The 19,508-nt window shown below is 30.8% G+C and overlaps 2 protein-coding genes across 4 annotated transcripts; one reads left to right on the top strand and one right to left on the bottom strand.

The window, feature by feature from the left end:
• Positions 1–2,150: 2,150 nt before the first annotated feature.
• On the bottom strand, positions 2,151–6,480 carry LOC123272876. The gene is made up of 3 exons (XM_044739889.1): positions 6,435–6,480; positions 6,213–6,351; positions 2,151–4,796 (listed from the first exon to the last, which is right to left on the bottom strand). The coding sequence occupies exons 2-3, from the start codon at positions 6,339–6,341 to the stop codon at positions 2,256–2,258; spliced, it is 2,670 nt and encodes an 889-aa protein (XP_044595824.1). The 5' UTR covers positions 6,342–6,351; positions 6,435–6,480; the 3' UTR covers positions 2,151–2,255.
• Positions 6,481–7,165: 685 nt separating this feature from the next.
• Positions 7,166–17,431, top strand: LOC123272843. 3 transcript variants are annotated; one of them, XM_044739852.1, is made up of 7 exons: positions 7,166–7,298; positions 7,477–7,600; positions 7,779–7,903; positions 7,985–8,183; positions 8,471–8,595; positions 9,863–9,958; positions 17,113–17,431. In XM_044739852.1, the coding sequence occupies exons 4-7, from the start codon at positions 7,994–7,996 to the stop codon at positions 17,188–17,190; spliced, it is 489 nt and encodes a 162-aa protein (XP_044595787.1). In that variant the 5' UTR covers positions 7,166–7,298; positions 7,477–7,600; positions 7,779–7,903; positions 7,985–7,993; the 3' UTR covers positions 17,191–17,431. The 3 variants fall into 3 exon arrangements, with proteins under 3 accessions (XP_044595787.1, XP_044595788.1, XP_044595786.1); XM_044739853.1 differs by lacking the exon at positions 7,166–7,298 and having other exon boundaries at positions 7,419–7,600; XM_044739851.1 differs by lacking the exons at positions 7,166–7,298; positions 7,477–7,600; positions 7,779–7,903; ... (1 more) ...; positions 8,471–8,595; positions 9,863–9,958 and adding exons at positions 12,502–13,546; positions 14,669–14,867.
• Positions 17,432–19,508: the final 2,077 nt, after the last annotated feature.

The following is a 19,508-nucleotide window of genomic DNA, read 5'->3' as shown; positions in this document are numbered from 1 at the left end:
TCTTCCTGTGGCCCTTTGCAGATTACCTTCGCGTCTTCTTGGAGGATGTCCGCGATGGTCTTCTGTAAGGCTTGGCCTCGGTCAGCGCTCTTCCTCGAAAGCGTAATCAACAAGCTCCCGGTCCTAGTTCTTTGGATCTTATCCACTGTAGTACGGACCTGTTCGTCAGGGACGTCCTGCTTTATTCGCTTCAGAATTTCAGCATACTTTGCCGTCTCTGCGGGGCGGATGATCAGTGCGTCCGGCCTAATCCGTTTGCGCGGTTCTTTCCGATTAGGCTCTGGCCTGGACTCTTCCGGCGGTTGCTTCTGGAGCTTTTCTACTGCTTGCTCTCTCTTGGACTTCCTTGACTGGACTTTTTGCCATTCATTCACCTCCTTTTTTCCGCCGTTCTGTGTTACCGCGTTTTTCGGGGGACTTGGTTTAAGGTCCTTCTTCTTCTTAGTACGGCTGGTCATTGAGTCTGGGAATTTCGTTCTTTCCTTTTCCCAGGCCTGATTTCAGTTCCAGTTTCCTCTCCGTCTCCGACAACTGACTCGACGTCACCCTCGCCACCTGTGTCCATCTCCTCGACAAACGTGTCGGCTTTTGCTGGTGGAACCGCTGTCACACTCGTCTTCATCACGATATTACCGTGTTGTTGTTGGATTTCCTGCCATTCTTGGTCCAGTTGTTTGAATCTTCTCAGGGCAGTGCAGATGTTCGTCGACTTCGACTTGATCTCGTTGTGGACATTTTGCTTGGTTTGGAGAAAGTCCTGCAGTCCACAGACTAGCTTCTCCAGATGTGCCAGCGCATCTGTCCTCTTCATCTTTGCACTAAGTAGCAGTGCGTCTTGCTGGGCATGAGGCCCGTTTTCACTCTTGTTTGTTTCCTGTGCATTACTCATACTTTTTAATTTACCAGCGCATCGTACGGAGTGGAGCGGGTTGCCATAACTAGGAACGGGTGTACCCTCGGAGATAGTACTCCTACCCCAGTTCCCTGAGGCCTAGCCGACACTTAGCCAGTCCCGGAATACACGTACGGACTAGACTCGCTCGGAGCGGTGAAGATTCCGATCTCTAACACTCACTGCGTACTTCCTGATCAAGGCCCGAAGTGGCTGGCTCCTGATCCACTGCTGCAACTTACACCTCGGCAGAGCAAGCTCACATCAGCCGTGGCCTGCATCGTCGGAAACTACGATACAGGTTCCGGTCACTCCCAGTGGGTCACAGCAGAGAACGATCGTCTTGTTAGGTCAGTTAGTGTGACCAACCCATTTAAAGGGGAGTTTTGTCCACGGGAGCTTATTTTGTTTGGTTATTTTGCTTGGCTCCTACCCGCTGTACCTCATCAACTAAGAGATTAAGTGTCATCCAAGGACAGCGAGCGTTCTCCCATCCGCTCGGGGAGACGCGCCCGGTAGCAGTATCTCTTCTGCCCCGAGGTGTGTGTGTGTGTGTGAGTTGATGTATGTGTGTAAATGAATTTTTGTCGTACGATATCTCAAAAACGAATCAACCGATTGAATTCTACGACACGTCATTCGAAAGGGCTTATCAAAGCTTACATTTAATTAGATTTGAGAGTTAAACCATCGAGCCATTTCGAAAAAATTTAAAAATAACCAAAAAAAAGGTGAATTGTTATGTTTTTTAAAAATAACATTTAAGCGCGCGAAAAAATTATAATAAAACCACATATACATTTTTTGTGGTTAAAAAAATGCGTCGAATGCTTCTTTGAAAATCAAAATCGAACAATGAATTCGAAAGTTACAGTTGTATAAAAATTCACAACATTTTATTCTTCTGTATTTTTTTAAGATATATTCCAGATTCCTCAACCAATCAATATAAACCTGTACATTTTCTTTTTCTGTTTAAAAAACTGCGTCGAATGCTTATTTAAGAATGAAAATCGAACGATGCGCGGTCAACCGATTTTCAGATTTTTTGGTAAAATTCTTACTTACACTAAATTTATACATGTAAATTTATTGTTTTTGACAATATCAAAAGAAACAAACTTTTGACTCTTCTTCGATTTACTTTTATTACCTAAAATATTAGAAAATAAATAGTCAATATTGCTATGTATATACAAAAAAGATAAAAAACAAAGAATTTCACACAAATTTTTCAAAATTTGAAATGCCAATAGCTTTAATAATTATTAACAATGTTACGTAGTCTGATAATTACAAATTTATACTTTTTCATCAATCAATACTTTATACAAATGATACAAGTACTTTTTCCAAATAGTTCTTAGTCAGTTTCCCAGCAATTTGTTTGCTTGATAACATACAAGTTTCCTGATGAAGATATTTGAACAGCAGGTTTTATCAAAGAAGATTCTTGTATAAAACATATGTTATTTGTTAATCTAACTTGATTAATATAAGTCGTATTGAATGCAGGTCCGACTAGCTGCATACGCTTGATGAACATGCCACTTATACTTTCTTCATTATTATGAAATTGAACCATGTTAACTATTATTCCAAAAGTGTCATTGCCATCATGAACCGTAGAATCACAAACTTTTAATTTTTTGTAGCTTTCACATGTATACTTTGTACCATTCAGTTTCATCTTTTGAAAGCATTTCAGATTTGCAGGGTCAAAACCTTTTTCATTTAACAAAGCGCGTTCATTAACTGTCGGTGAGCGTAATGTACATTTTCCAAAACCAATTAAACGATTTCTTCTTTCAACCCCATCTTTGTCTAACGGTATTTTTATTTGTTTTGCTATGAATTTTTTCGTTTCAACAGATATTGATTCATCATACAAAGTGTTTATGATGAATTTCTGCATAAGAAAACGTTCTGCAACTTGATTGGTTCGAGCATAAGAACTCGTAACAAACTCCATAATCCTCCTATTCCACGCTTCAAAATTAAATGCATGATGTGCCCATAACGGACCCCAGTTTCGGACAACAGTTACTAAGTGTGTCAATAAATGTATGTTTGAGGTCATATTTTCCTCACCAAAATACTCTTCAAAAAGCTTAACATACTTTTTTAAAAGAACTTCGCAACGATCTAGATTTGTTGAAGTTATACAATCAGAATTTAAATAATAAATTGCTTCCGACAGAAGTGCCAGGTGATCGATATACTTTTTAGGTAATACCTTCTGTAAACAAATTGGTGCATACTCCAGCCAATTGCGCCATTCAGAGGCCTTCCATTTTAGGTATGTAGATAAAGATCTTGGCTTTCGAGATCTACATGACGGGGGCATTATTGATAACAAACATTCATCTATTAACTTCAAACTCTTGGGACTTCCTACGTAGTAAGGAGCTTTAGTTTTAGTAAGTAATAGTCGCGTATGCTGCCGATCTACACCAAGATATACTGCATGCATAGACTCAACAATGACTCCTTTGTTAATATTAAATAACGGTAAAGCCACCAACGATGAAATATTTTTAACTCCACGTTTCACTTTACCAGTATCAAAAACGGACGCCATATCAACGCGTAATTCAGCATCAGTCCGCAGTTTTTGATAGCACTGTGATAGTGGATATACGAATTTACCAGGGCCCAAGCTACGGCCTTTAGCGTAGCAATATAAACATCCGAAATATCCATTGTACTGAGTATGACAAGCGACTGCTGCTCGAGCCGGAGCATCAAGACTTCCGATAGTTATGATGAATTTAGATGTTACTTGTGATGTATTTGACGGCTTCCATGTGATACCAGTAGTAAAGAGTTTCTGCATTTCATCGGTCAGTGGTCTTAAAAAGTTATTCATCACTGGGTGCACTTGGTCCACATAAATAGCGGCAAGGAGCATATGTTTTTTCCTTAACTGTGGAGGAAGCTCGTTAATTTGTAAATATACAGGCCACGCACTGGAATTGGAAGAATTGGCGACATTGCATCCATCCGTATTGAATGTTAAAGAAAAATTGTTCCACTTTCCTAAAAAATTATCAGGTAAGCATAACGATTTATACTCTTCACCATCATAAAGGTCTTCGTAAGCATCTTCATCTTTTTTTATTCTACGAAACCTATATTTCAATAATTCACTCATATTAGGAATAGATAATAGTTCTTCAATTTGCATCGTTAAACTAATATATATGAAGTAACCTAAATCACGTTCGTCTTCATCATGTGGTCCACATGCTTCGCAAATACATTTTTTTTGCAGTTTTTTCGTTAATTTGCATTTTATACCAAGGTAGTCTTGACATATTTTACAATAATAATGATGTGTCAAGCAATCATCATTACGATTCAAACAATGCCAAAATTTCTCCTTAATCGTTGGGATAGAATTGTTATAATACGTGGACTTTATCCATTTTAATTGATCAAGCGTAGCCTCAAATGTTAAATGATGTCGAACTGACGTAGCTACTGCAGCCAATAAGTGATCTTTTACAGTAATAGTACGGCGTGAAATTAAGGGAATTTCTAAATCCGGCATATTGATGCTAAGAAAAGAATTATATCGAGAAATGTCATCATCAACGTTACTCTGATTGCTATTATCATCATCGTCACCATCAGTATCCCACGAAGAATCATCAGTAGTAGACCAATCTTCATCTGTGGAGCAAGAGGAGTAATGATCACTACCATTATGATTATCGTCATCGTGGATGTCACTATCAAGTTCATTTTGATCATCGTCATTGTAAACGTCACCATCAAGTTCATTTTCATTTTCAACATTGAAAGCTGCACCAGTTCCAGAATCCACAGCAATATCATCACTGTCACGATCGAAGTTCTCACAGCTGCTTGCAGGGTTAACATTTTCTATTTGACCATCATTCTGTAAAAATTGTAAAATCAATATTTGAATCATAAATACATTGGGATCATTAAGATAGGCGTAACTTCAATATTAAACCTGTGATGGTCAAAAATTAACTGTTGAAAGTAGGTGGAATTTTAAATGTACACCATCAAGTTATCTAATTGTATTATGTTTTTATAATTGGGATTTTTTCCCAATTTCAAGACAGTAATTCATAATTGATTGAGTGAAATTTTTAACATAACGCCACAGATATAATTCGTATGGAAAAGAAAATTTGAATAAAAGTTGTTTATAATTTAATTCTCTGTAAAAAATGTCACTTATGATTTTTTGTAAGAAACAATAAGAAAACCGTAATTCCGAAATTAATATTTTCATAATTATCAAATATTTTAATCCTAGTAAGAATGTTAATTTTGAAATTACGGTGAAAATATTAATCCTACACTGATAAAAAGATTTGTTTATATTTAATAAGCTTTATTATCTGTTGATAAATAATTTTTTAACATCATAGGATTTAATAAATATTTATTACCAGTTAATAAATTATTCATTAAATACGACTTATAAAATGTTAATGAATATTTGTAAACACTTAACAAATATTTACTAACAGTTCATAAGTAATTATTAAGTACAGTTTATTGACTGTTAATAAATACTTATTATTGGTTAATGAATATTTGTTAACTGTTAACAAATACTTATTAACTATTAATAAATTTACTTTCCACCCAAATACATATTTATTGAATGTTAAAAAATATTTATTAAAATGTAATAAATTAAATAATTGTCCTCAAATAAATTCAATTATTAATAGTTAATAAATCTTTCTATCAGTGCATAAAAAAATCATATGTTACATTTTTTATACGAAATTTAAAGTCCTAAAACTTTTATCTACAAAATTTTTTTATAAGACCAATTTTTTCGCTGCAATATTAAACATTTCTACTATTTACTTTAAAATAAAGGCTAAAATCTATTAGCTACTTTGGTAAGGTAAGGTACCTTACGTAAGCACTCTAATTTATAGCCACTTTTTAATTATTGTGTGTTACTAAACACGTTTAATTTTTTCTTTATTTTATAAATGTAGTATCAAAACTACAGCATCAATCAAATTAATAAAGTCAATTAATTTTTCATGTATTCAACTGTGAGTATTTACATTTTAATTTTTACAATGATTTTATTATTACATGTAGTAAATGGATATCGAAATGCTATTTATACTATAGTCGAGTGAATGGAGTGAAATAAAAAAATTTTAAGTGTTGATTAAATTATTAAAAAAACATCGGACATTATAGAAAATTTTGGTGATTCTTGTAAAATTAACAACAATGGTGATGAGTCTAACTTTTAAATTTAATAAATATTTCCACAAATTAACGAATAATTATAGTTGTAGAAACTCACCTGAGATATAAAATAACTTCTCGGGATTGATAGGCCTTCTTCAGCAGGGAACGCAGTTAGAAATTTTCTTAATTTTCTTTTGTTTCTCCTATAAACTGCGGTTCGAGTATTACTTAATGATCTTTTCATTGTTGATGAACTGTGTTAAAAAATTTTAATTTAGAAAACAAAACGAATCCAGTTTTAATAACAAACTTTTGATAAACATTTGAGGTTACTTACTTGTGATTTACCTTAATTACTTTTAACTACGATATATAGATTATATATGTACACAAAAGTTTATAATTACTATGCAGTGACCTTTTACAGTTTTATTTTTAAATTTCAAACAGTGATTGACAGAAGTATTGTCAATAAAACAATAAACTTTATCGTTTTACAAGTTACAATATTATACAGACGCACGGTTAAGCAAGATTTACAAATATATGTTATGATTATTATTATTCTCTAAATTAAAGTACAGTGAAAGCTGTTAGAAGTTACCGTAGTTCTGTCTCAATTTCTGATAAAACGCCAACAAGAGCGAGAAAGATAACCTGGGTAACTTTTGACAGCTTTCACTGTAGATGAAATATGGTCCCCGAGCCCTTATTGGTTGGAAAATTAAGGCGCGCGAAGCGCGCAATTTAAATTCCTAGTATATACTTAAGCCTCGTTGTTAACGAGTATATAGTATACAATATTATAAAGCATAAATATATTTCTATGACAATAAAGTTAACCGACATCTAAAAATTTTTAGAATTTTTTGTATTGAAAAATTTTCACATCTAGACAGTTTTAAAAATTATACGTGCAATTTTGTAAAAATATTTTTTTTTGTTCTAATTTTATTGATAAAAAAAAAATCTAAAATTGTTGAACGTCGGCTAATTTTAATGTCATTATATTTCTCTTGATATAAAGGTGTTGTGTATTCGTGGGGCTGAGTGTAACGCTCTCTATAAGGAATAGTGGGAATCTCCGATCATAATAATTACAATAATAATATTAACCATTGAAAAAGAAACTAAACGAACAAAAGAAAACGAAAATGCACTGAAATAATTCGTATTATTTCAAAATAAAAAAAAAACTTAGGTAAAAATTTTCAAAAAAAAGTCGAACAAATTTTTTCCATTTTCGCAAAAAAAGTTTTTTTTATAAATAAAACGGATTATTCTATTGTGTTCTGGATTTTCCTGCTCGCGTAAATTTTTCTATAATAATAATAATAATAATAATAATTACTACCCGAGATTTCTAATTTTATTTTCAGATATCGTTTGAGTCAGCCCCTTGAATAAATTACAAAGCAATGTTCGTGTGGTGTATGTAGTGTATTACGAGGTTATTGAAGTTGCTTAGTAGTAGTAGTATTTTGCATTTTATTGGAATCGAAGGTAAGCAGTTGCTACCACACTGAATATCCTACACAAGCAATTTTACTTTAAAAAAGAAAACATACAATGCGTTTTATAATCAACTTTTATTTGACGATAATACTTTAAAAGTCTTCCAAAATTATAATAGCAACTTATTAAAAATAATATAAACTAAAAATTTTACTTATCTACCTAGGTACAAATTTCTGATAACTAACCTGTGAATGAAAATAATATTTTTTTTTACATTATAACCTATATGGACAAACATGACTTGTTTTTATGTATGAATGACTAAAAATTGAGAAGATAAATTACACAGTAAGTAATATAGTTTTCAGTGACCATTGATATTATTATGAAATGTCATTTAATCAAAAATTTTATTTCAAATTATTTTAGGAATAAGAAATGGATAAATTTTGTTTCCTTGTATCTAACAATAGAAAGCAAGGTTGGGTTGTGGAAACGAAAAATGTTTTTAAAATTATAGAAGGTAATAAATTTGAACCCATAAATTTGGAAGAAAGTTCCGATACTATAGTGTACGTAAGAAACGTCGGAGTTCCTTTAAATAATCTTTTAGTAGTTGGATCTGATGGTAAGTTTTCATTGAAGTGACAAAGTTGACGATCTGTTCTGTAAATAGTGGATAATTTATCTAATTGTAAAATGTAATAAGTGTGTGTTTGATTAAGTAATTGTATTATAACATTCACTTTCATTCCTTATGCTGGAAAATTTTTTTGGTAATTTTAAACGAAAAAGTTTTCATGAAATTATGAACTCTCAACCATGCATTTATTACTTCCATTACAAACATGACGGTAAAGTAATCCTAAGCCATTGCATCTAATTTTCAACTATTGTTTTTAATCAAAATTTCAGATAATCCTAAATTGTTAAAAGAACGTCATGATGATGGGGTTCTACGCATCAGGACTGTGAAATTTAACGATTATAGTCCTTCCATTCAATCCAAACAAACGTCAACGACTGTAGCAGCTAAACAGGTATATATGGGGTATTCCATGCCAAATCGACCACTTTTGAACTCGACCCCTTTAGATTTAGCTGAAACTTTATCATTCTTTTCTACCCTTTGAAAAACATTTTTTAGAATTTTTTCGTCCAACCCAAAGAAAGTTTTGAATTTTTCAAAATAATTGCTTTTTTATTTTCAAATAGCCATAACTTTTTTAGAAATTGACTTTTGGGTACCTTTTTTTTAAAAAAATTTTTGTTTTTTAATGAACTTTTCGAAAAAATACACAAAAAAAATAAAATATGATCAATTCTATAAAATAATCGGTTTTTTTGAGCTAAATCGTTATTTTTTCAAAGTTGGCCTTTTTATTTCTTTTTTTCAAAAAAAAACTTCAATCAATTTGACAATTATTCCCGCTCATCCCGGGCAGAGCCGATTTTTTTTTTTATTATTTTTATTTAATTGAAAAAAAAATTGTCAAATTTTATGAAATAAAAGAAAATTTTTTTTTCAATTAAATAAAAATAATAAAAAAAAAAATCATCCCTGCCCGGGATGAGCGGGAATAATTGTCAAATTGATTGAAGTTTTTTTTTGAGAAAAAGAAATACAAAGGCCAACTTTGAAAAAATAACGATTTAGCTCAAAAAAACCGATTATTTTATAGATAAAAATAATTAAAAAACAAAAATTTTTTTAAAAAAAGGTACCCAAGAGTCAATTTCTAAAAAAGTTATGGCTATTTAAAAATAAAAAAGCAATTTTTTAGAAATTCAAAACTTTTTTTGAGTTGGACAAAAAAATTTGAAAAAATTCTGAAAAATGTTTTACGAAGGGTCGAAAAGAATGATAAAGTTTCAGCTAAATCTAAAGGGGTTGAGTTCAAAAGTGGTCGATTTGGCATGGAATACCCCATATATATTAATCATTTCTACATTTATCTTTTTTCTTTTAATCACGGTAGTTTTTATGAAATCTGGTAAATAGACTTTTAAGTCTCCTTTTTAGTTTTTACTTATGAAACTATATAGAAATATCCGTTTTGTTACTTATTTTTTATCTTAACGAAATAACTTTTTCCTTTCGAGAAAATCATTCAACTAGTTTTCAAATATATACTAAATATTATGAAAAATATTTGAATTGAGAATCAATTACTTTTTTTAAAAAATCATAAACTGTACACTTTGCAGTGCAAGTAGATTTATTAACGTTTAAAAATAAAAGAAAATCTTGGAAAGCTCACTTCTTTAATAAATTATTTGTAATGGTTTTAAAACTATTGTTAACAGTGTCCAAGCAAAATTCCTAAAAATGCCGCCGTTAATGCCTCAGCAGAATATTACCGAAATTTGTTACCAGGAACACAGCCTGATCCGGAGAAAGATGTAAGTTTTAATCATCAAAATGCTTATATACTTATGAAAAAATTGAGTAATTTCTTATTTTCACGTATCTGGAAAATATCGTTAGAAGTGAAAAAAAATACATTGAGAAATATACTGTTCGTAATAGCGACTGCAGCGGTATTGTATCGCATATTTTAGTTTGCTATTTTAATAACACGATAAAATTGTATTTTCTTACTGTAGGAATTAAAAATACATGAACAAATTATAATATCACTAAAATGAAACAATACCTCAGTCGAGAAAATTTTCAATTGTAAAATCAGCTTAAAAACTTTTTTATAAATCTACTCCCCCAAAAACAATTTTGAGTTAAAGTTAAATAGACCGAAAATTAGATCTTTTTTCCTTTATTTTGACCTTAATTCGTTTACGTGATATTACAATTTGGCATTTTACAAGTTGATAATTCGCGACCCAAATGCCAAAAGGGCGTATACCAATTTATACGCCCTTTTGGCTTTGCAGTGCCAAAAGGGCGTATAAATTTTTTTTTTCACTAATCGCTTTATTAACACTTTCTAAGCTTAAATATAGAAAAAAAATTTCCAAAGCCAAAAGGGCGTATGTCTGAAATTATACGCCCTTTTAGCTTTAGGATATTGAAAATTTAGTGACCTAAAGCCAAAAGGGCGCATAATTTTTTTGCCGATTGCTTTGAATTCTGAGTTATATGTTACTAATTTTACTGCAGAATTGAAAATATTTATTGATTATTAAATTACACATCGGTATTATTAAAGGTTAATATTAAAATTTTAATACAAATTCTGTTTATAATTTTAATTGATAAAGAAAAAAAAAAAAACAGCTGCCCTGGCGGTTTTGTGGTCACGGTGAAAATACTATGGAAAGTCGGTAGTTCCCTCTATGGTCAACAGTGAGAACTTAGTATTACAGTAGTAATTTCACGGTGAAACATTGGTGACTTTGTTTCATTTCACTACTGTTAAAATATGGTATATATCAGATTATTAGACCTTGGTAAAATGGTTCAAATGACATTTTTATATGGCAACTATGGAGTGAAACCATAGTAAAAAGTTTATAAATGTATAGTTATTTGACAGTCAAAGCACTGTTGTTACACAGTAAAATAGGAGTGAATCCAAAGTCGTTTCACCGTCGTTTCACTGTCGTTTCACCGTCGTTTCACGTTCCTTCCTTTGTCGAATAACGCTCCTTTGACCGCCTTTGTATAACCTACTCATAAAAAATCCCATTTGAAAATGCTAAAATTCTCCAAAATGAAAAATTTAGTATTTTTAGGACAATAATAATTTTAAGTAGTATTTACGGATTTTTTTTTAACTTATTAATTACTAACTCATTGATACACTACTAAGCCTGTACAACCCGGCGTGAGTTATGAGCACTGATGTTCACTGAAAATTAAATTTCAGCTCACACCGGGACTCGTACCCACGCCTCACCAGTCTCAAGCAAGCATGACGAGCGTTGTACCGCTTAGCCATGGGACTGTCTACTAAATGGTAGTACGCTTGAACGAAACTTTTTAGACAGGGGCTGGCAGTTTTAATTAAAAGTTGATGAAATTTTCTTTTTATATTTATACCATTATAATTAAGGACGTTTTTCATGGTATCTTGAAATATCCTGATTCTGTAAAAAAACATATAATTAAAATTTTTTATTTCATAAGCTTTCCTTCATTTGTGTTTGTCATATAAATATTGATGTGATTATTAAATTTATTAACTGTCGAATAGTGTCAAAAAATAAATATTTTTCATCACTCTGTGAAGTTATTATGTTTTTCATCTTTTAACGCTGAGATTTTTTAAACATATTTCTGAACAGTTATTTGAAATAAACTGTGGCCTTGCATTGATGATATACATGGATTCTTTTGAATTTATTATCACTGTGATAAGTGACGTGTTATTTTTTTTAATCGAGCGAAAAAATATTAATTTGTAAATGAAATTTTTTAAAGCGTTTATTTAAAAAATTTTTTTATTCTGAAAATTAACTACAAATAACTAAATTTAATGTGAAATATCAATAGAGTTCAGCACTCTACACTGTTTATAAAATAATAATTGAACAGCATTTACATCATTTGTCCGGAAGAAAACGAACGAGTATATACCGTGAAAAGAAGTTTATTTTACCGTGAGTTGACGGTCGAACGATCATCGAACCATAGTAGGTCCACAGTGATATCACTATGAGTTTATGAGGTGTTCACTTTGAAAAAATCATTTTTCCGCAGTAGAAGCACGCCATACTGACAACAGAAATGCTAAAGTTCCACGAATTAGAAACGGTCTTTTCACCATAGAACTGCTGATAAGTCAACATTTATCTACTATCCGTAGTTAGTGACGCAATAGAACGAATATACTGTTTTTCGACAGTGATTTCACCGTACTACAACCCTAACTAGATAGTGAAATAGCCGTCACGTGAAACGACCGTGAATCGACCATCTTTTCACTATGGAGTCACCGCGGATTTACCGTAAGCATGAAACCGCCAGGGTGAAATGAAAAAATTTTATCAAGGTGCAATGGTGATGGCAATCATCCATGGTTTACTTGAGGTTCTGAAATGTATTTGACTATCATTTATAGTTCATTGTTTGACATTACAGTAAAATAACAGACCAATAAACAGTACAATTTAATCATGTAAAATTAATTTGAAAAATACCGATATCTAATATGGTTGCTGAGTCAGAGGCACGAAATTAAATAAAATTAAATAGTCTGAATTTATTTTTTAGAGTTAAATTTTATATTTCAGAACAAAATTAAAAGTTTTTTTATACGCCCTTTTGGCTTTAGGCTAAACTTTTTCTAAAGCCAAAAGGGCGTATGTATTGAGATATGCCCTTTTGGCATTAGTACATTGAAAAATTTTTTTTGACAAATCTTTACGTTTCGAACAATTCTAAGTTGAATGGCAAAAAAAAATTTTTTTATACGCCCTTTTGGCATAACTCTCTATCTAACTGCTGTAATACGCCCTTTTGGCATTTGGGTCGCGAATTGTTACTTGTGCACTTTTCATATCAATTTTATACAGTCCATGGACTTTAATGGTGAAAATAAAAATGTTTTTGTCTCTTCTATTTTGTCTTATATGAAGCCACATGAATCTGATGATGAGCTTCATAATGAAGAACTTGAGGATTTATCAAATGATGAGCTTCATAATGAAGAACTTGAGGATTTATCAGACGGTACTGATGCAGAGGATAATGGCTCCTTTCAAAACAACCGTGATGGCCATAAAAATGACGAAGTAACACCGCGCCGAGTACTAACAGAATCTACAAATTTACAAACGTCGACTTCAGCTTCACGACGTCCTCAGCAACCAAGAACTCGAATTAAGCGGCCTCTTCAGCGACCTCAGAAAAACTTAAAACTTTCTAAGAAAACAATGAGACTTGAAGCTATGGTTGATTCTTTGAATAAGAAGGTGAATAAATTAATTAAAAAAAATCAACCGATTGGACAGCAAAGAAGCCAACCAAACGTATCGCCTTTGTCATATCCAAATTTAACAGAAACTGTTGTGGTAGAAGGAACTCAAGAGGTATAACAATAAGTACTTTTCATCAATCTATAATAGTTGTACTCAATTGTGTGACAAGATTAGTAAAGAAACTGATATTTTTTATCTTAGCTTGAAGATTCTCTGTTTAAAAAAATTGATTGAAAAGAATTAAAAATGATGAAATTTTAATTCTTGTCAATAATTTCAATTTCTCTGCTTATATATATATATATATATATTTATATATATACACAAAAAAAAAGATTTATTGACTGGAGAACAAAATTCTTGGCTCAAGTAAATTTTCGGGTGCCCGAAGGAAGACCGAAGTTGTCTTGGCCGAAGTAAAAATTTTTCTTAATTCAAATTATAATAAATATTTGATACAATAAATTTTTATATTCGATCAAGATTTTTAGATAATTGAGGGAAGTAGCGCCACCTACTTCAGCTGAAAAAAAGAATTTTCTCACCTTGAGAAAATTTTTCTCTTGAATATTTGATGCCCATTTTTAGATTATTTTAGCGCGCAATTATACAAATTGAATGAACAAAATGATTCAATATTGCTTGATCTGTCCCATTTGACATGTTAGTTAATAAAAATATTAATGAAAATTTACATCAAGATATTTAATTTTTTGGAGCAAGAGAGAAATTTTCTCAAGACAAGAAAATTTACTTCTGTCAAGAACTTAATTTTTTTGGAGCAAGAGAGAAATTTTCTCAAAACAAGAAAATTTTCTTGACTTAAATAAAATTGTCTTGGATCAAGATACTTATTTCTTAAAGCAAGGAATTAATTTTATTGGAGTAAGTGAAATTTCTTGTGTCAAAAAAAATTTTTTTTTTCGCCCAAGAAAATAATTAGGAAGTAAAATATTTTCTTGGTTCAAGTGAATCTTTCTTTCTGTATATATATATATATATATATATATATATATATATATATATATATATATATATATATATATATATATATATATAGTTAGCCCGGAGCGACCGCTTTTCAATTCTTTTCATTTAATATTTTTCATCAGGGATTATTCTTGAAAACCTATTCCGTATGTGTACACCTGTATATTACTTATTACGATGTACACATTTCATTTATGACAGTCGAATTTTCATACTAAAAATGTTTTTTTTTTTTTAATCTAGTTTGTCGTTATTGATGGTTTAAAAATTGATGCAGACAATATGTCAGATATTCTTATGCAAAAGACAATGAGACGACGTGCTAATCTTGTAATGAGAGAAATATGGCCGCCGGATGTAATGAAAAACATGTATCTGATACGACAAGATAATGTAGAAGTACAAACGATTACAACCCCTGAAGATCGGCGAAAATTGAAAAGTATGTACTTCAAGGATTCTACATATAAGTCATGTTTGAAAAGTTGAAGTAGTTCAAACAAATTAGGAAAACGGTTAATCTTAAATGCTATCCCGGCAACTTCCCATAGTTCCATATCTAAGCGCTTAAAATTGCACTTATCAAAATCTGATAGATGTTTGATAAAACACTATTATTTAAATTGTAACAGGGAAAATCGAACTTCCGGGGTCATTATCGACCCCGATAATTGACGCACGGTAGGTAAGGGTTTTCCTTACTTTTCGATTTTGACAAGAGTTTCGACTTGTCACCGGGCGTGCTAATCAAGATTCCCCACTACTGTTCCCGGAAAATGAAGCGGGGCGTAACAATAGGAAAGTTCGAGAGCCTGAGCTGAGGGTTATAAAGAGCGAGCACGAAAAAACATCGAGGCTTTTTCCCTTCTGGAAGCCAGTGGCCTTTGCCTTTTGTGAATCAGTGACCTTGTTGAGATTAGATAAGTCAAGAGAGTGCAGTTTTGAATGCCGACGATAGAAAACAACTACTGAGGAGTTTATTACGGTATTTGGAATTGGACAAGCCCTGACCGGAAGCTAACATAGTGGTTTGAGACGACAAGATGCCAAGCGGCGAAGCCAGCCAAGTTGGACCGGAGTATCAGTCGTCGTTGGATAAAACAATAATTGAGTCTCCAGGTATTTTCGATTAATTTAGGCCAAAATTGATTACTAATTTAATTAAGAGGCTGAAATAATTAAAATTAATTTCTCGAGCGGTCATTTTATATTAGCAAGTTTTGTACTTTAGAAATTCATGCGCCAAAGGTCATTTAGCTAGTTTTGTTATTGGATATTTATTTTAAAAGAATGAGATTAATAGTTTATTTGTGAATTTACTGTAGATAATTTAATCAGTAATTTATTATAGGCCTGCTGGCTATAATAAATTAATTTAGTTAATAATTTTCGAGATATAAAGAAAAGTAAATTGGAATAAGGAATCTAGATGCGTAATGGTCTATGATTGAATTAGGAAATTAAGGATAGATGCGTAATGGTCTATGTAGAGTTAAGAAATTAAGAAGATAGATGCGTAATGATCTATAGTTGAAAGAATTTAAGGATATTTAGTTATAAGTTTTGGCAAGTGCCTGCGTAGGTGAGAGGTCCTCACAATTAAGTAATTGATAGGTTAATTTTAAGGGTAATATTATTAAGGAATTTTGTTAAAATAAAATTGTTTATATTGAATAAATAATTAAATTGTTAATAATTGTTTCTCAGTATTAATTTTTCAGCCTTTCTCAACTTCTCACGACCCGATCTTTCCTTCTCATGCTCCCCGGTTTCTGGGACACCGAGTATAAAATCCCAGTGGCGCCCTTTTCAAAGAGGAAAGGGGTGACCAATTGGACAGGGCTAACCACCCCGTTACAAAAATTTTCAAACTCCAATTACTTTTGAATGAATTAACCGATTTTCACGCGGTTGGCAGCATTCGACGCCCTTAATATTAATATTAATTTCTCGCCCAAGGCGTGTAAAGATTTCCCATTACAAAAATACAGAAACAGATTTTTTTTATCTGTGAATTTCTGTAGCTCAGTGGTACTTTCTAGCATCGCTTCGACCATGGACGAGTTTTCTTTAGAATTAAATGCGCTACAAAAGTGTCCATTGCGATCAAGCTGTAACTCGAACCGGCGAAGTATTACAGACCTCAAAACTTGATTTTTCCACGTAATTCGCGTTTTCGCCACTATACTAAGTGCCAGTAAGCTGCAGAAATGTACAGATAAAAAATCAGAGTTTCTGTGTTTTGGTACATACATAGATAAATACATACATACATACAGACGTACAGGCACCATCGCGAGAATAGTTAAAGAAGCTTCCTAGGACCTCAAAACATCGAGATCTGATGAAAACTCGATTTTCAAAAAACGAGATAAATCCAATAACTTCCCGATTTTCGATAATTTTTAACCTTCTCAGCGGAAAGTAAAAAAATTCCGATCCATTGTTAAAAATGAAAATTTTCCTCATGCTATTTTCAAAGGCTATAAAATCTCTTCTTTCAATATTGAATTAACATTTTTAAAGATAAACTAAAATTTAGAATAAAGTTACAAGATTTTTAAAAATAATGATGTAAAACGAAAAATTAAATAGTAAAATAAAAAAATGTTGTCTATTGTTCTCCATTATAAAACCTTACTTTAATTTCAAAAATTTTAATTTTAATTTTCTTTTTCTCATTATAGAAATTTGTTTATACCTGCAAAGACGTCGAGAAATTCACTATGGCGAAGGCTCTAACGATGACATTAACATACATTTAAAAAATTGGATGAGCATGGCTTTTCGTGCATGCAGAAGAAAAATAAAATAAAGCCAAGAAAATGTGGTTAATTAACTTAATTTAAAGTTAGAAATACAACGCAATGGTTACAACTGATATGAGTAAAATAATGTGCAAACTGTCGTGCTGTGATAGTTTATGATTAAACTGATTCTACTAATATTATTATTACTGATATTCTAATTATTGTTATTGTTTAAATACACAGAATATTATTAATATTGTCGTAATAAAATAAGTATAAATTATATTTTTTTAAAATATAAATTGTCAGTGTTTCATATATATGTAAAAAGATACTTAAAAGTAATAAATACTTTTTTTTTTAAATTATCTATGGTATTACATTTTATAAATTTTTGAACACAAAAATCAGGTAGGTACACCATAAAAACAATATTGATGCTGTTTCAAGAGTATTAACTGTGAAGATTGCGTGTAACCACCGTGAATACACCATAAGTTCACGATGAATTTGCCGGGTTAATATCGTGATGTTACTGTCTATTTTTTTGTGAAATCACAGTGAATTCACTGTGTAAACACTGTGATTCTTTTGTGAAAACACTGTGAATTCATTGTGAAAACACTGTGAATTCATTGTGAGAACATTGTGATTTTACTGTGAATTCATTGTGAAAACACTGTGTACAAATGGGACAAATGCACAGTGAAATCACACAACTTACACGAAGTTTGCACTGTGCTTTCACAGTGATTCTAAAACCGCGAGGGTTGTAAATATTTTAGAAAAAACTCTTAGAGATCGAAGATATAAAAATCAGAAGACTGAGATGAAGATAAATTTGCCATCATAATAATTAAAATAGAAATGATAATAATATAAAATAAAATGTATAATATAACTTTTAAGTTTTGTAGAATTATATAAATTAACTATAGAATAAATAATAATGATTATTAAGAAATAACTATGTGGATTGTCTTTGTAGTAATTAAAAAAATAATAAATATCATTGATGAGCATCTAATCCTTGATTAAAAAAAAAATAAAAAAATATTGGAAATAACGAAATTTGAATTGTTTTCAATACTTCTGAATACTTTAAACACTTTCGAATTTCTTCTCTTAGGGAGCATGAACATTGTCAATCGGTTTAAATTATTATTTTTAATCAGGGATAATTATGATTTTGAAAAATAATTTTATTGTATATAAAATGAAATCTACTTCCATTTCGGCTGCTGAATGGCCTTTTTTTTTACACAACCGTAACTTTTTTGAAAATTAACTTATTGGGATGTTTTTTTTTTTAATTTTTGTTTTTAAATGTACTTTTTGAGAAAAAAATAAAAATGATAATTCGAATTCATATTCAACGTTTTTTTTTTAAAATAAACGAAAATTTCGGGATGATTGACATTTTTGATTCTCAATTTTTTTTTTTTATAAAAAACATTAGTATTTCTGCGAAATTCCTGGAATTTTCAGATTGATGATTTTTTCTTTCTATTTTTTTTTAAATGAAAAAAAAATTTTTTTTTAATGTTTTTTTTTCGTTATACCACTCTTAAAATTTTTCAGCAGATTTAGAAAACTTCAAAATCCGAGAAAAAAAAAATAAAAACAAAAATTAAAAGTGACAATCATCGATGAGATTTGATCATTTTTCATTAAAGTTAAATCAAAAATTTTAAAAAGTATTTAATTATTTTTTCGTATTTTTTTTCCTAAATTACATGCAAAAACACAAAAATGAAGTTGTTATTCGATCTATTTTTGAGCACCGCATGAACTTTCAATAATTTTGGGGCAATTAATTTAAAACAAAATTTGTTTAAATTTTTTTTTGGTTGGGTGAAAGAATTTGGAAAAATTCTGAAAATTTTTTTTAATAGAGTAGAGAGATACCAAAATTTCAGAAAAATCGAAAAGGGTTGGATTGAAAAGTGGTCGATTTGGCATGGAATGCTCCATATATATATATATATATATTAGACTGGGCCAAAAAAATTAACTATTTTTTTTTTTTTTTTTTTTTTCGAAAATATTTTTTGGGATGAAAAAAAAAAAATTTTGTGAGAATTTGAGCCGTTAATATTTATATTAAGAGGTTGATCATCGCAACAATGCAGTTTTTTTTTCGGAACGGGTTTTTGTCTCATAACTCCTAAACCATCGAGGTAAATGAAATAAACTTAGATGTTTTTTGAAGCAAATTTAATTGTCTACAAAAAAAGACTGATTGAAATTTTTCGTCAGATGAACCGTTTTCTTATAAACACGCCTTGAAAATTGATAAGATTTCAGAATTTTATTGTTTAACTTTGGAATTT

Source organism: Cotesia glomerata, linkage group LG10 (assembly GCF_020080835.1).
Source record: "Cotesia glomerata isolate CgM1 linkage group LG10, MPM_Cglom_v2.3, whole genome shotgun sequence".
Taxonomy (NCBI): domain Eukaryota; kingdom Metazoa; phylum Arthropoda; class Insecta; order Hymenoptera; family Braconidae; genus Cotesia; species Cotesia glomerata.
This window is presented reverse-complemented; position numbering and strand designations above follow the sequence as displayed.

Excerpts from the sequence above, each read along its gene's own strand:
- LOC123272843 (XM_044739851.1), top strand. The coding sequence starts at position 12,905 with ATGGCAAAAAAAAATTTTTTTATACGCCCTTTTGGCATAACTCTCTAT. Across the intron at positions 13,547-14,668 it reads TGGTAGAAGGAACTCAAGAG|TTTGTCGTTATTGATGGTTT; the intron begins GTATAACAATAA and ends TTTTTAATCTAG. Across the intron at positions 14,868-17,112 it reads AGATCGGCGAAAATTGAAAA|AAATTTGTTTATACCTGCAA; the intron begins GTATGTACTTCA and ends TTCTCATTATAG.
- LOC123272876 (XM_044739889.1), bottom strand. The coding sequence starts at position 6,341 with ATGAAAAGATCATTAAGTAATACTCGAACCGCAGTTTATAGGAGAAAC. Across the intron at positions 4,797-6,212 it reads GAAGTTATTTTATATCTCAG|AATGATGGTCAAATAGAAAA; the intron begins GTGAGTTTCTAC and ends CAATTTTTACAG.